Here is a 16,069-nt window from a genome sequence, read left to right as displayed (position 1 = left end):
TGAGGCAAAAAGGGTTAAGAAACTTGCCTGAGGTCACACAACTAGTAAATGGCAAAGCCAGGAATTGTACGCAGATCATCTAGCTCCTAAGTTCATACTGATAGCCACTACTGTATTCTGCCTGGTGTATAACTCTAAGTGTATAATCTGAAGTAGCTGGGGAAGGGTACTCAAGTAACAGTTGTGCTCTTTCCACTCACACCTTCAGTCATATAATAAATTTCTGGTGGTTTTTATTACCAGTGTCTTAGGACTGACTGAATGAGTTATGGAATTAAACTAGTATTTTTTAAAGGACCAGTTATATTCTGTTGATTAATATTAAATCTTTTTAGATTTTTTCTGAGGCATTACTCTTATTATGAGAAATGCTTAAATGAGATAGTCAAAAACCCAAGTATAACTCAACAATAACATTTGTATCAGTGGGGAGTAGATTAACTCCCCGTCTGGATTAGTCATGATCAACTGTATATTGAGGTTATTATTACCTCATGGTAATTTCAAACATTGTATCCTTCAGTTTTAAAACATACCTACAAAAACATTATTTTACTGTGACATAAATGGTGCACATTTATTGCACTTTCTATTTTAACGAGTCTTAAATAAATGAACTGTTTAATCTTTCAAACTTATTTATATGGGATTCATTTTTATTATTATTTGTTCAGTATACATTTATTGAATACTTAATGTATGTCCAGCTTTTAGGTAGGAACTATATATTTAGAGATCAACAAAGTTATAGCTCTAGACAGTGAGTTCATGTTCTAAATGAGGAAAGAACTTTGTAAACTAATAGCAGTAATACCTTGACAAGTTCAGTAGTTAAGAAATATAAGACCCTTTGAGAACCCAAAGGATGAGTTCGTTATCTGAGGTATGAGTGCTTCACAGATTATTTAGGTGTGAAATTAGATTTTCAAAGATAAATCGAAGTTCAGCAGTAAAACCAGGAAGGAACTTATAGAGAAGATGGAGTTTTGGATGTATAGAAGGAACAGCGAGATACAAAGCTGGAGAGAGTGAATAATAGCCTTGTAGACTAGACTAAGGAGATTGGATTTAATACTAATAAATGAGCCATGTCCAAAAACATTGTTTTCCTCCTAAGCACATGAGACAGTGTCCTAGATAAATGCTAGAGATACAGAGATAAGATTTTAGTGACATTTTTGTTGAATTGATTTGTAAAATTGTTCTTTCCAAATGTATTTTTATATTGTTTCTTAATTGGTGTACATATGTCTCTGTGGGCCAAGTGAATTTCCTGATACTTTAAAAAAGTCTGAGGTTTTGCCAGAATTGGGAATTAGTTTGGGCTTAATTCACAGAGGTCTGATAGTAAAGAGCAATTTTTCTTTAAGTGCATCATGGCAGTCAGCCAAAATAATCTATCTAAATAATTAATCTTTATAGTTATTTTTTGGTTGATTTTAAATGTACAATAGAACTTATTTTAGAAGTTTGAACGATATATTTAATGATAAAATTTATGTAAGCCACTCAGTTTTGTTTCATAAAAATGTTTTCTACTGGATCTTTCCAAAGATAAGAAGTATATCCTTTTCTTTGTTCCCCTGACACACAGTTATTATGCATTCTGACTTTCTGAGGAAAAATTAAAATGAAAAACTCTACTAATCACTGTGATATGTAAATTAACAGATGTTAAACAAGGACTGTAACGTTGTGATAATTCAGATAATTGTACTCCAGAATTTGGGATATCTTCTAGTGATTTCAGGAACTCGAAGATGTTAATGTGGATAATTTCAAATACTTTAATGCACCCACTTAAAAAAATTATATGTCATTTGCTACACATAAAAGAATGTATGTAACATGTAATACATGTAAATCTCCCACCGCCCTGCTTAAGAACTGAAATATTACTAATACTACTAAAATGCTTCACCTCAGAGGTAATCAATGTCTTGAATTTTGTAAACATTTTTTTCTTATAAACCCATTAATTTACCACTCTTCATGAAATGTTTGTGAAGATGCATGGTTGAGAGTAGAGGCCAGACATTTGGTAGCACTTCATGTAAATAATTGATGTCAGTTAGGAGTAGGACATATTTAAAAGGAGTGATATTGGTAGTCCCATTGCTGGTTTGACTTTACCTATTTTCCTCATTTCTGTCTGTGCCTAAAGAAACACAGATTGTCAAGATTTATGATTAAGGAAAAAAAATATCTGTAGGGATCATTTAGATATGCTTTTACCATTATTTTAGGCCCATTTTGACAGTATTGTTTTCGTGGTGATTCATTCATTTGACCAAGAAATACTTGACTGTCTGTTAACCATTCCAAGCATGGAGGATAGAGCACTGAATAAACCAAACGAAAATCCCAGCCCTCCTGGAATTTACATTTTAGTTCGGGGGAAAAGCTAATGAATAACTTACATAGGCAAACTATTGTAGTATGACAAATGATAAATGCTATGCAGAATAATAAAACAGAGAAGAATGAAGATATTGGGAAGAGAAGGATTATTTTAAATAGGACGGTCAGGAAAACCCTGTAAGAATGTGGCCTTAAATAAAGACTTGAAGGAGGTGATGGAGCATCCATGCATACATCCGGGGGAAGAGAAAACAACAAAGGCAAATGGTCCCTTGGTAGAAGCATACCTAGGATATTAGAGAGACAACAGAGAAGTAAAGCACACTGATTTACATATTGCTTTTTTTTTAATTAATTAATTTATTTTTTGGCTGGTTTGGGTTTTCGTTGCTGCACCTGTGCTTTCTCTAGTTGCAGTGAGCGGGGACTACTCTTTGTTGCGGTGCACAGGCTTCTCATTGCGGTGGCTTCTCTTGTTGCAGAGCACAGGCTCTAGAGCGCAGGCTCAGTAGTTGTGGCGCACAGGCTTAGTTGCTCTGTGGCATGTGGGATCTTCCCAGCCCAGGGATCGAACCCATTTCCCCTGCATTGGCAGGAGGATCCTTAACCACTGCGCCACCAGGGAAGTCCCTACATATCGCATTTGACTGTTGTGTTTTCAGGACTTTTTTGAAATATGAAACAGTTCCCCCACATTTTTTTGTTGTTTATTTGTATCACAGTAACTTTTGATGACAACCTAGTTGTCTTAAAAAATACCTCACATTTTTATTTATCTAATTTTTTTTTCCCCTCATACTATCATTTAACTTATCCCTATATCTCCTGTATTTTGTACCTGAAAGTTAGGTCTAATGACTTCATTAGGTTACATTTACATTTTTTGGCAAGATAATTTCGTAGGTGATGCTGTGTACTTTATATTTTGTCACAGTAGCTAGCTCATAATGTCAGGTCGTCCACTTATTAGTGATGCTAAGATTGATCATTGTTTAAGGTGATAGCTATTGAATTTTTGTAAAAGTACCTTTCCCTTTTCAAGTCTCAAGTAATTTGGCATTTTATTAACATTCTGCTTATGTCAACTTGCCACTTAAAGGTTTTGGTATCTGTTGATGATGTGTTCCTGAAATTTTGTATTTATTTTGAATGTAGATACCACTGTGGCCTGATGTCTGGAAATAGGATATTCTGTATCAATCATTTATGAATTAAAGGATGTCAGTCTCTTCTAATGGGACATTCTTTTTTTTTAATTAATTAATTTATTTAATTTTGGCTGCGTTGGGTCTTTGTTGCTGTGCAGGCTTTCTCGTTGTGGCGAGTGGGGGCTACTCTTCATTGCAGTGTGCGGACTTCTCATTGTGGTGGCTTCTCTTGTTGTGGAGCACGGGCTCTAGGCACGTGGGCTTCAGTAGTTGCAGTGCATGGGCTCAGTAGTTGTGGCTCTCGGGCTCTAGAGCACAGGCTCAGTAGTTGTGGCACACAGGCTTAGTTGCTCTGCGGCATGTGGGATCTTCCCGGACCAGGTTCGAACCCCTGCAATGTCCCCTGCATTGGCAGGCGGATTCTTAATCACTGCACCACCAGGGAAGTCCTAATTAAGCATTCTTAAACAAAAGAGTTATGCCTCCTACAGGAGTCAGGGGAAAAGAATTCTTTGCTTCCTGTTGTGAATAAACCCACCCAGACGACCACACCAGAAACAGAAGTCATTTTTGTCCATCAGTCACTTACTTCAGTAGATTTTATTTCTTTAACATTTGAATATTTATCACATACCTGCCATTTTGTCTATCATTATTGTTACTATCTTAAACTGTCTCTTCCCTCACCCTTCTGTTTTTGGATTGACTGCGGTGGTAAGTCACCTTTGCTCCATTTCTTTCACCTTTTCCTCTGACTATTTTTCATATTGGAACCAGAAATATTTTTTTAAAACTCATAGCTGTTGATGAAAATCCTTCAGTGACCATCTGCTGTCTCTAGAATAAAGTTTGGCTTCCTAAGCCTTTTTTGATCCAGCCCCATCTTTCTTCTTGGTTACAAAATCTGTTTTAGATTCCAAACTTAAAGTAGCTCTGTGCTCCCATTGTTGTACCTTTGTTTATAGGCTTTCGCTAATGCTACTGCCTAGAATGCTGTTGACCCTGTTTCCCCTTCCCAGTTGCTTTTGCAGAGAATTGACACTCCTTTCTAAGTACTACGTACGCTTGTCAAGTTCTTATCATTGTATTTAATTCACTTACTATTTTTTTACGTGTTCATCTTCTCAGTTAAAATCGAGTTTCTTTAGGGGATGGGAGAAATGGGGAGAAGTTGGTCAAAGAGTATAAATTTCCATTTATAAGATGAATAAGTTCTGGTGATCTAATGTACAGCAGTAGTACGTATTACATACTTGAAACTTGCTAAGAGAGTAGACCTTAAATGTTCTCACCAAAAAAAAAAAAAAAGCAATGTGATGGGATGGAGTGTTAGCTAATGCAGTGGTGGTAATCAGTTTGCAATATATGTGCATTAAATCAACATGTTGTATACCTTAAGCTTACACAATGTCATATATCAATTATATCTCAATAAAGCTGGAAAAAAAAATAGAGATTCTTAGAAGAAGACTCTTGTTCTGCTCATCTTTATGTGCCCAAGGACCTGGTGTAGTGCTACAGCATATTTGTTGCTTCATAAATGTATGAATAGATAAATGGGCGGGTAGATGTTTGGGTGGATGTATAGTTTCTTCAAAGAAGTGTTTGCAAATTACTGTTTTAAGCAATAGTGGTATATATCTTTGGGTAAGTCTATTGAAATTAGGGAACCAAAAGCCATGTTTCACCAAAAATAGGTAACTTTTTTTTTGTGACATTGCCCATCAGCTGGGTTAAAAATCAAGCCTCTTGGATTTATTCCTAGAGAGTGTTTTATCTCTTTAGATATCTACAGTTTGTGACCACATTGGGTTCCCAAATATCAAATGCTTAGGGATTAGGCAGTTAGCCTTCTACCTCTGTTAGCTGCATGAGCTCTACCTTGCAGTGCACCTCTTATAAGATTGTTATTCCCAGTCAGAGGCTCTCAGTCTTCTAGTTTTTGTTGTTGGCTCTTGTCTCTGAAGCTTGACACCCTTTATCCCACCCCCATCAGTGTTCCCAAAACTTCCAAAATAGACTTCTTCATTAGTTTCTTGTCTCTCCATTTGGGAGCAGAAACAAAGTGTTCCTCCCATGGAAGAATATTCACTAGACAACCTTTCTGTCCTCCAAGGTTACTGGAGTAAACCAGGTGAAGCTCCATTGTAGAGTAGAGAATACATGGATTTTACAATCCCAGAACCAGAACCCTGTAGCTCTATGATGTAGGACAGGTTCTTTAGAACTTATTTTTCTCATCTTTATACATACTAAGTCACCACAGTGTATGGATAGTACAAGATCATATATGTGAAAAACACATACCATATGAATACTAGCTGTATTATGTTATATTTTGCTGTAGATTTCTCCCCTTCTATTCTTCTGAACATACTTAGAGGAATTGCTTTCTTACTGGACCTTTTTTGTTTGCTCTATGTTATCCTTCTTGTATATTTCTGCCTGATATTCTTCCTACCCTAAGTTTCTTTCTGCTTTTCTATACCTGTTACTTATTTGATATGGTTTATGTTTTCATTAGTTTATCAATAAATTTCTTATGCAAAGCATTATAATGAGACTGTCCTCAAAGAACCTAAATATTAGTGTGAATAAGCCATTTAGGCTACTTGATTATTGTCTTCATTTTATTATTGTTATTTCATTTTCTTAGCTATATTGAGAAAAGAAATTATTGCTTTGTGAAGGATGCTAGTTTTCATTACCCTACTGCCCATCATTAACTAGACTCTTCTTTTTACATGGCATGTATAAGTGTACATAACAGGAAGAAATTTATAACTAGTATCAGAGTAAGGCAAGAAACTGCCTTTTGAAGTAGATATGGGAGATTTTCCTTTTCCCAAAATGTTTTTCCTTTTAATCACAATATTTGCACATGATATAAAAATTAAAAGGGACAAAACAGTATACATTTTCAGTGTGGTTAGGAAATGAGCTAGCTTTGTGTTCTATTATTGCTATCATTATCTTTAGTATACCACAGGCTTCAGATTTTTCTAGTTGTAGGCTGCTGTTGCCTTGTGCTTAGGCTACCAGAGGTATTTTTTCTCAGCGTTTATGCTGCACCCTCAGCTTTCAGCTCTCTCTGCACTCCTATGCCACAGAGTACTCTGGCTCTACACTCTTGAGTGGTGTGGCTTGTTGCCTGGTGCTATGATGAGGGCATGGGGATTCTCTTTTGTCCTAGTCCTGCCTAAAACTTAAGCAAGTCTTCTGTACCTGGAGCTACTTAAGGACCTTCTCAGCTTTCCTGACCCTCCTTCCTATGGCAGTTAAACTTTGCCTGTGTCTGTGGTTGGCCTTGGGTGGGAATTTCCTATCCATCTCCCAATGCCAGCAGACCTCTGTTTGGTATTGGTATAGGATTCAGGGTCCAGGACAGTGTTTTGTCTCCCTCTTTCCCATAGTTAAAGGATTTTTTCTTCTACCCTTCTCCTACCTGTAGTAGGTCTTTGCTGTGCCGTAGTGGTGACTCAGTGTACTGATCCTCCCCCATCAGATTAAGGTTTCTGGCTTTTAGGAGAGAAAGGTTTGGAGAAGTGAGCTGAGATTTTTACCTTTCCCCCAGCATTGAGGATCATCCCCTGTAGGCCTGCATTAATAAAGGTTTTGTGTTTTCTTCTGTCTAAAGCCTCAACCAGGCTTTAATTACCTGGTTGAAACCTGTGGTCACCTCAAAAAAGAGCTTTGGAGCGAGTGCAAATTCCTTGTTATTCCACACTGACACTTGGTCTTTGACAGTTTGTTAACATTTTGCCTGATTTCTCCTTACCTTTTTCTTCCTTGGTTCTGCCACAGATGACAAAGGTTGTATGTCTCATCTTTTCTTGCAAGGCTTATCATTCTTTGGAATTCAGGTTACTTCAATTCAAGATGGGCTTAAGAAAAGCTATGACTTTTCTTAAAGTCATAAAGTGCATGTGTCTTTTTGAATTATGGCTTTCTCTGGGTATATGCCCAGTAGTGGGATTGCTGGATCATATGGTAATTCTATTTTTAGGTTTTTAAGGAACCTCCATACTGTCCTCCATTGTGTTCTCAATTTACATTCCCACCAACAGTGCAAGAGGGTTCCCTTTTCTCCACACCCTCTCCAGCGTTTGTTGTTTGTAGATTTTCTGATGATGCCCATTCTGACCAGTGTGAGGTGATACCTCATTGTAGTTTTGATTTGCATTTCTCTAATAATTAGCGATGTTGAGCAGCTTTTCATGTGCTTCTTGGCCATCTGTTTGTCTTCTTTGGAGAAATGTCTATTTAGGTCTTCTGCCCATTTTTGGATTGGGTTGTTTGTTTCTTTAATATTGAGCTGCATGAGCTGTTTATATATTTTGGAGATTAATCCTTTGTCTGTTGATTCGTTTGCAAATATTTTCTCCAATTCTGAGGGTTCTCTTTTAGTCTTGTTTATGGTTTCCTTTGCTGTGCAAAAGCTTTGAAGTTCCATTAGGTCCCACTTGTTTATTTTTGTTTTTATTTCCATTACTCTAGGAGGTGGATCAAAAGAGATCTTGCTGTGATTTATGTCAAAGAGTGTTCTTCCTATGTTTTCCTCTAAGAGTTTTATAGTGTCCGGTCTTACATTTAGGTGTCGAATCCATTTTGAGTTTATTTTTGTGTATGGTGTTAGGGAGTGTTCTAATTTCATTCTTTTACATGTGGCTGTCCAGTTTTCCCAGCACCACTTATTGAAGAGACTGTCTTTTCTCCATTGTATATCTTTGCCTCCTTTGTCATAGATTAGTTGACCATAGGAGCGTGGGTTTATCTCCAGGCTTTCTATGTTGTTCCATTGATCTATGTTTCTGTTTTTGTGCCAGTACCATATTGTCTTGATTACTCTAGCTTTGTAGTGTAGTCTGAAGTCAGGGAGTCTGATTCCTCCGGCTCCATTTTTTTCCCTCAAGACTGCTTTGGCTATTCGGGGTCTTTTGTGTCTCCATACAGATTTTAAGATGATTTGTTCTAGTTCTGTAAAAAATGCCATTGGTAATTTGATAGTGATTGCATTGATTCTGTAGATTGCTTTGGGTAGTGTAGTCATTTTCACAATATTGATTCTTCCAATCCAAGAACATGGTATATCTCTCCATCTGTTGTTATCATCTTTATAGTTTCTTTCATGAGTGTCTTATAGTTTTCTGCATACAGGTCTTTTGTCTCCCTTGGTAGGTTTATTCCTAGGTATTTTATTCTTTTTGTTGCAATGGTAAATGGGAGTGTTTCCATAATTTCTCTTTCAGATTTTTCATCATTAGTGTATAGGAATGCAAGAGATTTCTCTGCATTAATTTTGTATCCTGCAACTTTACCAAATTCATTGATTAGCTCTAGTAGTTTTCTGGTGGCATTTTTAGGATTCTCTATGTATAGTATCATGTCATCTGCAAACAGTGACAGTTTTACTTCTTCTTTTCCAATTTGTATTCCTTTTATTTCTTTTTCTTCTCTGATTGCCGTGGCTAGGACTTCCAAAACTATGTTGAATAATAGTGGTGAGAGGGGATGTCCTTGTCTCATTCCTGATCTTAGAGGAAATGCTTTCAGTTTTTCACCATTGAGAATGATGTTTGCTGTGGGTTTGTCGTATATGGCCTTTATTTTGTTGAGGTAGCTTCCCTCTATGCCCACTTTCTGGAGAATTTTTATCATAAATGGGTGTTGAATTTTGTCAAAAGCTTTTTCTGCATTTACTGAGATGATCATATGGTTTTTATTCAATTTGTTAATATGGTGTATCACATAGATTGATTTGCGTATATTGAAGAATCCTTGCATCCCTGGGATAAATCCCACTTGATCATGGTGTATGATCCTTTTAATGTATTGTTGGATTCTGTTTGCTAGTATTTTGTTGGGGATTTTTGCATCTATATTCATCACTGATATTGGTCTGTAATTTTCTTTTTTTGTAGTATCTTTGTCTGGTTTTGGTATCAGGGTGATGGTGGCCTCATAGAATGAGTTTGGGAGTGTTCCTTCCTCTGCAATTTTTTGGAAGAGTTTGAGAAGGATGGGTGTTAGCTCTTTTCTAAATGTTTGATAGAATTCACCTTTGAAGCCATCTGGTCCTGGACTTTTGTTTGTTGGAAGATTTTTAATCACAGTTTCAATTTCATTACTTGTGATTGGTCTGTTCATATTTTGTGTTTCTTCCTGGTTCAGTCTTGGAAGGTTATACCTTTCTAAGAATTTGTCCATTTCTTCCAGTTTGTCCATTTTATTGGCATAGGGTTGCTTTTAGTCTCTTAGGATGCTTTGTATTTCTGCAGTGTCTGTTGTAACTTCTCCTTTTTCATTTCTAATTTTACTGATTTGAGTCCTCTCCCTCTTGTTCTTGATGAGTCTGGCTAATGGCTTATTAATTTTGTTTATCTTCTCAAAGAACCAGCTTTTAGTTTTATTGATATTTGCTATTGTTTTCTTTGTTTCTATTTCATTTATTTCCGCTCTGATCTTTATGATTTCTTTCCTTCTGCTAACTTTGGGTTTTGTTTGTTCTTCTTTCTCTAGTTCCTTTAGGTGTAAGGTTAGATTGTTTATTTGAGATTTTTCTTGTTTCTTGAGGTAGTCTTGTATAGCTATAAACTTCCCTCTTAGAACTGCTTTTGCTGCATCCCGTAGGTTTTGGATCGTTGTGTTTTCATTGTCATTTTTCTCTAGGTATTTTTTGATTTCCTCTTTGATTTATTCAGTGATCTCTTGGTTATTTAGTAACATATTGTTTAGCCTCCATGTGTTTGTGCTTTTTACGTTTTTTCCCCTGTAATTCATTTCTAATCTCATAGTGTTGTGGTCAGAAAAGTTGCTTGATATTATTTCAGTTTTCTTAAATTTACTGAGGCTTCAATTGTGACCCAAGGTGTGATCTATCCTGGAGAATGTTCCGTGTGCACTTGAGAATAAAGTGTAATCTGCTATTTTTGCATGGAATGTCCTATAAATATCAATTAAATCTATCTGGTCTATTGTGTCATTTAAAGCTTCTGTTTCCTTATTTATTTTCATTTTGGATGATCTGTCCATTTGTGTAAGTGAGGTGTTAAAGTCCCCCACTATTACTGTGTTACTGTCGATTTCCTCTTCTATAGCTCTTAGCAGTTGCCTTACGTATTGAGGTGCTCCTATGTTGGGTGCATATATATTTATAATTGTTATATCTTCTTCTTGGGTTGATCCCTTGATCATTATGTAGTGTCCTTCCTTGTCTCTTGTAACATTCTTTATTTTAAAGTCTATTTTATCTGATATGAGTATAGCTACTCCAGCTTTCTTTTGATTTCCATTTGCATGGAATATCTTTTTCCATCCCCTCACTTTCAGTCTGTATGTGTCCCTAGGTCTAAAGTGGGTCTCTTGTAGACAGCATATATATGGGTCTTGTTTTTGTATCCATTCAGCAAGCCTGTGTCTTTTGGTTGGAGCATTTAATCCATTCACATTTAAGGTAATTATCAATATGTATGTTCCTATGACCATTTTCTTAATTGCTTTGGGTTTGTTTTTGTAGGTCCTTTTCTTCTCTTGTGTTTCCCACTTAGAGAAGTTCCTTTAGCATTTGTTGTGGAGCTGGTTTGGTGGTGCTGAATTCTCCTAGCTTTTGCTTGTCTGTAAAGCTTTTGATTTCTCCATCGAATCTGAATGAGATCCTTGCCGGGTAGAGTAATCTTGGTTGTATTTTCTTCCCTTTCATCACTTTAAGTATATCATGCCACTCCCTTCTGGCTTGTAGAGTTTCTGCTGAGAAATCAGCTGTTAACCTTATGGGAGTTCCCTTGTATGTTATTTGTCGTTTTTCCTTTGCTGCTTTCAATAATTTTTCTTTGTATTTAATTTTTGCCAATTTGATTACTATGTGTCTCGGCGTGTTTCTCCTTGGGTTTGTTCTGTATGGGACTCTCTGCGCTTCCTGGACTTGGGTGGCTATTTCCTTTCCCATGTTTGGGAAGTTTTTGACTATAATCTCTTCAAATATTTTCTCAGGTGCTTTCTCTCTTCTCCTTCTGGGACCCCTATAATGTGAATGTTGTTGCGTTTAATGTTGTCCCAGAGGTCTCTTAGGCTGTCTTCATTTCTTTTCATTCTTCTTTCTTTATTCTGTTCTGCAGCAGTGAATTCCACCATTCTGTCTTCCAGGTCACTCATCTGTTCTTCTGCCTCAGTTATTCTGCTATTGATTCCTTCTAGTGTAGTTTTCATTTCAGTTATTGTATTGTTCATCTCTGTTTGTTTGTTCTTTAATTCTTCCAGGTCTTTGTTAAACATTTCTTGCATTTTTTCGATCTTTGCCTCCATTATTTTTCCGAGGTCCTGGATCATCTTCACTGTCATTATTCTGAATTCCTTTTCTGGAAGGTTGCCTATCTCCACTTCATTTAGTTGTTTTTGTGGGGTTTTATCTTGTTCCTTTATCTGGTACATAGCCCTCTGCCTTTTCATCTTGTCTGTCTTTCTGTGAATGTGGTTTCTGTTCCACAGGCTGCAGGATTGTAGTTCTTCTTGCTTCTGCTGTCTGCCCTCTGGTGGATGAGGCTATCTAAGAGGCTTGATGGGAGGTACTCTCTTCCAGGTTTTCTTTTTTTTTTTTTCACCCACACACACACACACAGTGTATTTTATTTTTACAAGAGATAAATAAACTGACACCAAGCATTGTAAATGAATGACCACAACAAAAGCAACAATGATTGCAATTACCAAACACGGAACACACTCATACTATGTCATAATATTGACATTCAGTCCAGTAATCCTCCACTGTAACAGCTCCTTTACTTTGCAGTGAAAATTGATTTGTATATATTTTGCCTCTGAGTCCTTGTGGGGTTTTTTTTTTTATTCAAACAGAAAGTCACAAAAGTTATAATCATCCTTATCAGGTTCACTCAGTCCCATGTAATTAATTTTTTTTTTCATCTTGATCTTTTGTTAGCACTTTTATGAATTCATCAGTTTTCCATTAGAATTCTGAAAATGCTTATTTATTCAGTTCAGCAGTATAATCAGTTACCAGAAACTTGTACTTGTCAGAGTCTTTTCCATGAATTCCTTGAAGATGAAACCCTTTTATAGGAACATTTTTGCAAAAGCATCAGAGTATACCCAGAACTGTCTGTAAATGACAAAAGACTTAAAAATGACCACGGTTCAAGATTCTTCCATGTTTTCTGCTATTTCTTTTTTTGGTTGAGTATTTTTAAGTGTTTTGATTTCATCAGGAATTTATTTTAGTGTATGGTGCAATACATATCTGATTTTTTTCTAATGAAAAACCAGTTGTACTGTACCAAAGTCTTTTACTGAATAATATGTCTTTTCCCACTGCTTGTAACTGTACTATAACAGGAATGGATTTGTTTGTGAGTAACAGAAAATCTGACCAACAGTGGCTTGAATTCACAGGAGTTTGTCTCACACAAAATAAATCTGGGAGTAGGCAGAACATGATTGATATTTATACTACACCTCAATAGAGCAAAGACCTACATTTTTTCCATCTCTCTCTGTACCATTCTTTATCTTCATACTGTCCCCTCATGGTTGCAAAATGGCTGTTGAACATCAGCACCACATGAGTTCCAAATCAGTGAAAAAGGAAAGGACAGAAGGTTGAAAAGGTCATATTAACCTACTTTGTCCATTTTAAAAGGTTTTTTCCACAGGCCTCATCTAGCGTGTTACGTGTTTTTTTCTCCGATATGTCTTGCACATTATTTTCTAGGCTACTAATGTGTCTCCTATCAGTAACCATCCTTTCCTTCAGTTCATCAACTGAGTTTTTTACGAAATAAATTATTTTAGATATATGCAACCTCATGTTAATGGCAGCATTATTTACAGTAGCCAAACATGGAAATAACCTAAGTGTCCATCAATGGATGAATGGGTGAAGGAAATGTGGTATGTACGCGCGCACACACACACACACACACACACACACACACTCAGAGGAATAGTATTCAGTCCTTAAAAAGAGGAAATCTTGCCATTTGTGACAACATGGACGGACCTTGAGGGCTTTACACTAAGTGAAATAAGTCAGAGAAGGACAATTATCATGTGATCTCACTTATATGTGAAATGAAAATAACAACAACAACAAAACAACACAAAAGAACACTGAGTGAGCTTATAGATACAGAGAACAGAGTGGTCGCCAGGGGTTGGGGGGAATGGGTAAAATGGGTGAAGTGGGACAAAAGGTACAAACTTCCAGTTGTAATATAAATAAGTCCTGGGGATGTAAAGCATGGTGACTATAGTTATTAATACTGTATTGCATATTGAAAAGTTGCTAAGAGTGTAGATCTTAATAGTTCTCATCACAAGAAAAGCAAAATAATTTGTAACTGTTTATGGTGACAGATGTCAACTACACTTATTGTGGTGATTATTTTTTAATATTTACAAATATTGAATCATTATATTTTATACCTGGAACTAATGTTATATGTGAATTATACCTCAAAAAGGTGTGTATTTCAGTTCCCTAGAGTTTTGTTTTGTTTTATGCTACATTTGAATCTTTGAAGTATACTTATTTTTTATTTAGGTTTTCCTAAATGCTGATTTTTCTGGCTTCCTCTCCTCTTGCTGTTGGGGCTGTTTAGATAGATTCTTTTCTTTGTACTTTCCTTGGGGCCCAGATCTGGTTGTGAGCACTAAATGGCTGAATCTCACAGTTGGTACAAAGGAAAAGAGGCTCTACCCTGGTGGGCTTTTGTGAAATGGAAGCAGCAGGCAGCCTTCAGAGATACCTTTGAGAAGCATCTCACCTCTCCATCCTGCTACCCTCTCCAGTCTGTGCTCCCACACCCCCAGTCTAAAGAGCAGGGAAGATTCAACCATCCCCTTCAGTTCCTTTTTGATGTCCTATAGAGCTTAGTAACCCACATAATACTCATGTAGCGCCAAAATTAACTTTCTTTGGGGGTATTTGACTGACTGCCAAGCTCTTCCCTATCTCTGCTTTCTGTTCCTTGCTCTTGGGATTTCTTGCTGTTCTAAGTATCACACTAGTTCTCTTTCCTGGGACACCAACAGAGCTCAAGACCTCATTTATAACCAGTTTTCCTAACAGCAGTTTGGCCTAGAAAAGACAAATAGCCACAAATTGAGAGTATTCAGATAACTATGTTCACAGAATTTCTCACTCTCTGCCTTGTGAATTTCCATTCCTCCACCAAAATGTTTTAGGCTAGAGTGGGAAACCTCTGCTGGGTTCAACTGTCAGTTTCGTGTTTTAAAGAATATAACACAATCTGGTGATACCAAGAGCCCATGCTAGATTTTTTTCTTTGAAAAATTAATAAATTCACTCCATGAAATAGAGTTAATTGAAAGTTCATAGTAAAATTGGAAGAAATAGGTTAGCAGTTTCAGATGTGAAAAGTTGGTTTTGGACTTCTTAATGAAGTGCTTATACTCTTGAAACTGTCAATTCTTTGAAGTATCTATTTAAAATAATTGAAAGATGCTATATGTCACAGGTATCATGATTAGTTTGATCTGAATTCAGTAGCAAATATCCTTTCTAGTCTAAACTTCAATTCTTTTTTTGTTTCCTACTTTAAATTATCTCAACTAGGACCCAAGTACAACAAAACTGGAACTATTATTTTGAATGAATGGCTTAGAATAATGGATTAAATACTGGTTGTAAATAATAATTTTGAGCACATTAACAATTATTTAGTTGTTGAAGATCAAAACAAGCAAAAAAGAGAAAGCCATCTTGTGCCCTTTGATTTCTGTTCATATCTACTTTGAGAAGAATGTTCCTTTTCCAGTAGGAGGAAAAAAAACTGATCAAACTTGATGTCATATTTAATATGTTCTTTTTTAATCCCTTTTAGGACAGTGGTGATTACCCCCTTACCATGCCTGGACCTCAGTGGAAAAAATTTCGTTCAAACTTTTGTGAATTTATTGGAGTCCTGATTCGACAATGTCAGTATAGCATAATTTATGATGAGTATATGATGGACACAGTAATCTCCCTTTTGACTGGTTTGTCAGACTCCCAGGTCAGAGCTTTTAGACATACAAGTACCCTTGCTGGTAAGTAACCAACATTTTATTTCCTTTTCAATTTAGTTTTGTTAAATATGTTCTATTCTAGTTAAGCTTTATTTAGATTAAATATTAAATTCATTACTTTGCTCTTGAAAAATACAGGTTTTCTCCAAAATTCACATGAATGGTTTGTATTCTCTAAGTAAAATGTGTGCCTATTTTGATAACTGGCATTTGATAGTCTTGAGAATGAAAATTGAAATTTTCTGGCGAATGTTAACCAAATCTCTTTCTGAACATGTGTTTTCCTGCATTTTTATTTTATAACCAAATAAATTTTAGGAGTCCACCAGGCCATGTTCTTTGGTAAACCCGAATAATAGTTGAAATTCCAAATTCATAGTATTTTTTCTACTTAATTACATTGCTTCATAGTTCATTGTTATTATACATAAATGTGTAAATTTTGTTTATATATATGTATTTTTATACAGTTCCATCCAATTGTAATAGGTAATTGTGACCTAGCTGGCATTCTT

General features: G+C 36.1%; 1 protein-coding gene across 1 annotated transcript in view; it reads left to right on the top strand.

Moving 5' to 3' along the window:
- STAG1 (stromal antigen 1) overlaps window positions 1-16,069 on the top strand; it is a 425,667-nt gene that overhangs the window by 243,691 nt on the left and 165,907 nt on the right. Inside the window, 1 exon segment of the mRNA XM_036851044.1 lies at window positions 15,371-15,575. Coding sequence (XP_036706939.1) covers window positions 15,371-15,575 — 205 coding nt within the window.

The sequence above is a fragment of the Balaenoptera musculus genome, chromosome 4 (genome assembly GCF_009873245.2).
Source record: "Balaenoptera musculus isolate JJ_BM4_2016_0621 chromosome 4, mBalMus1.pri.v3, whole genome shotgun sequence".
NCBI lineage: Eukaryota > Metazoa > Chordata > Mammalia > Artiodactyla > Balaenopteridae > Balaenoptera > Balaenoptera musculus.
The sequence above is the reverse complement of the archived record's forward strand: the minus strand, read 5'-3'. Positions and strand labels throughout refer to the sequence as shown.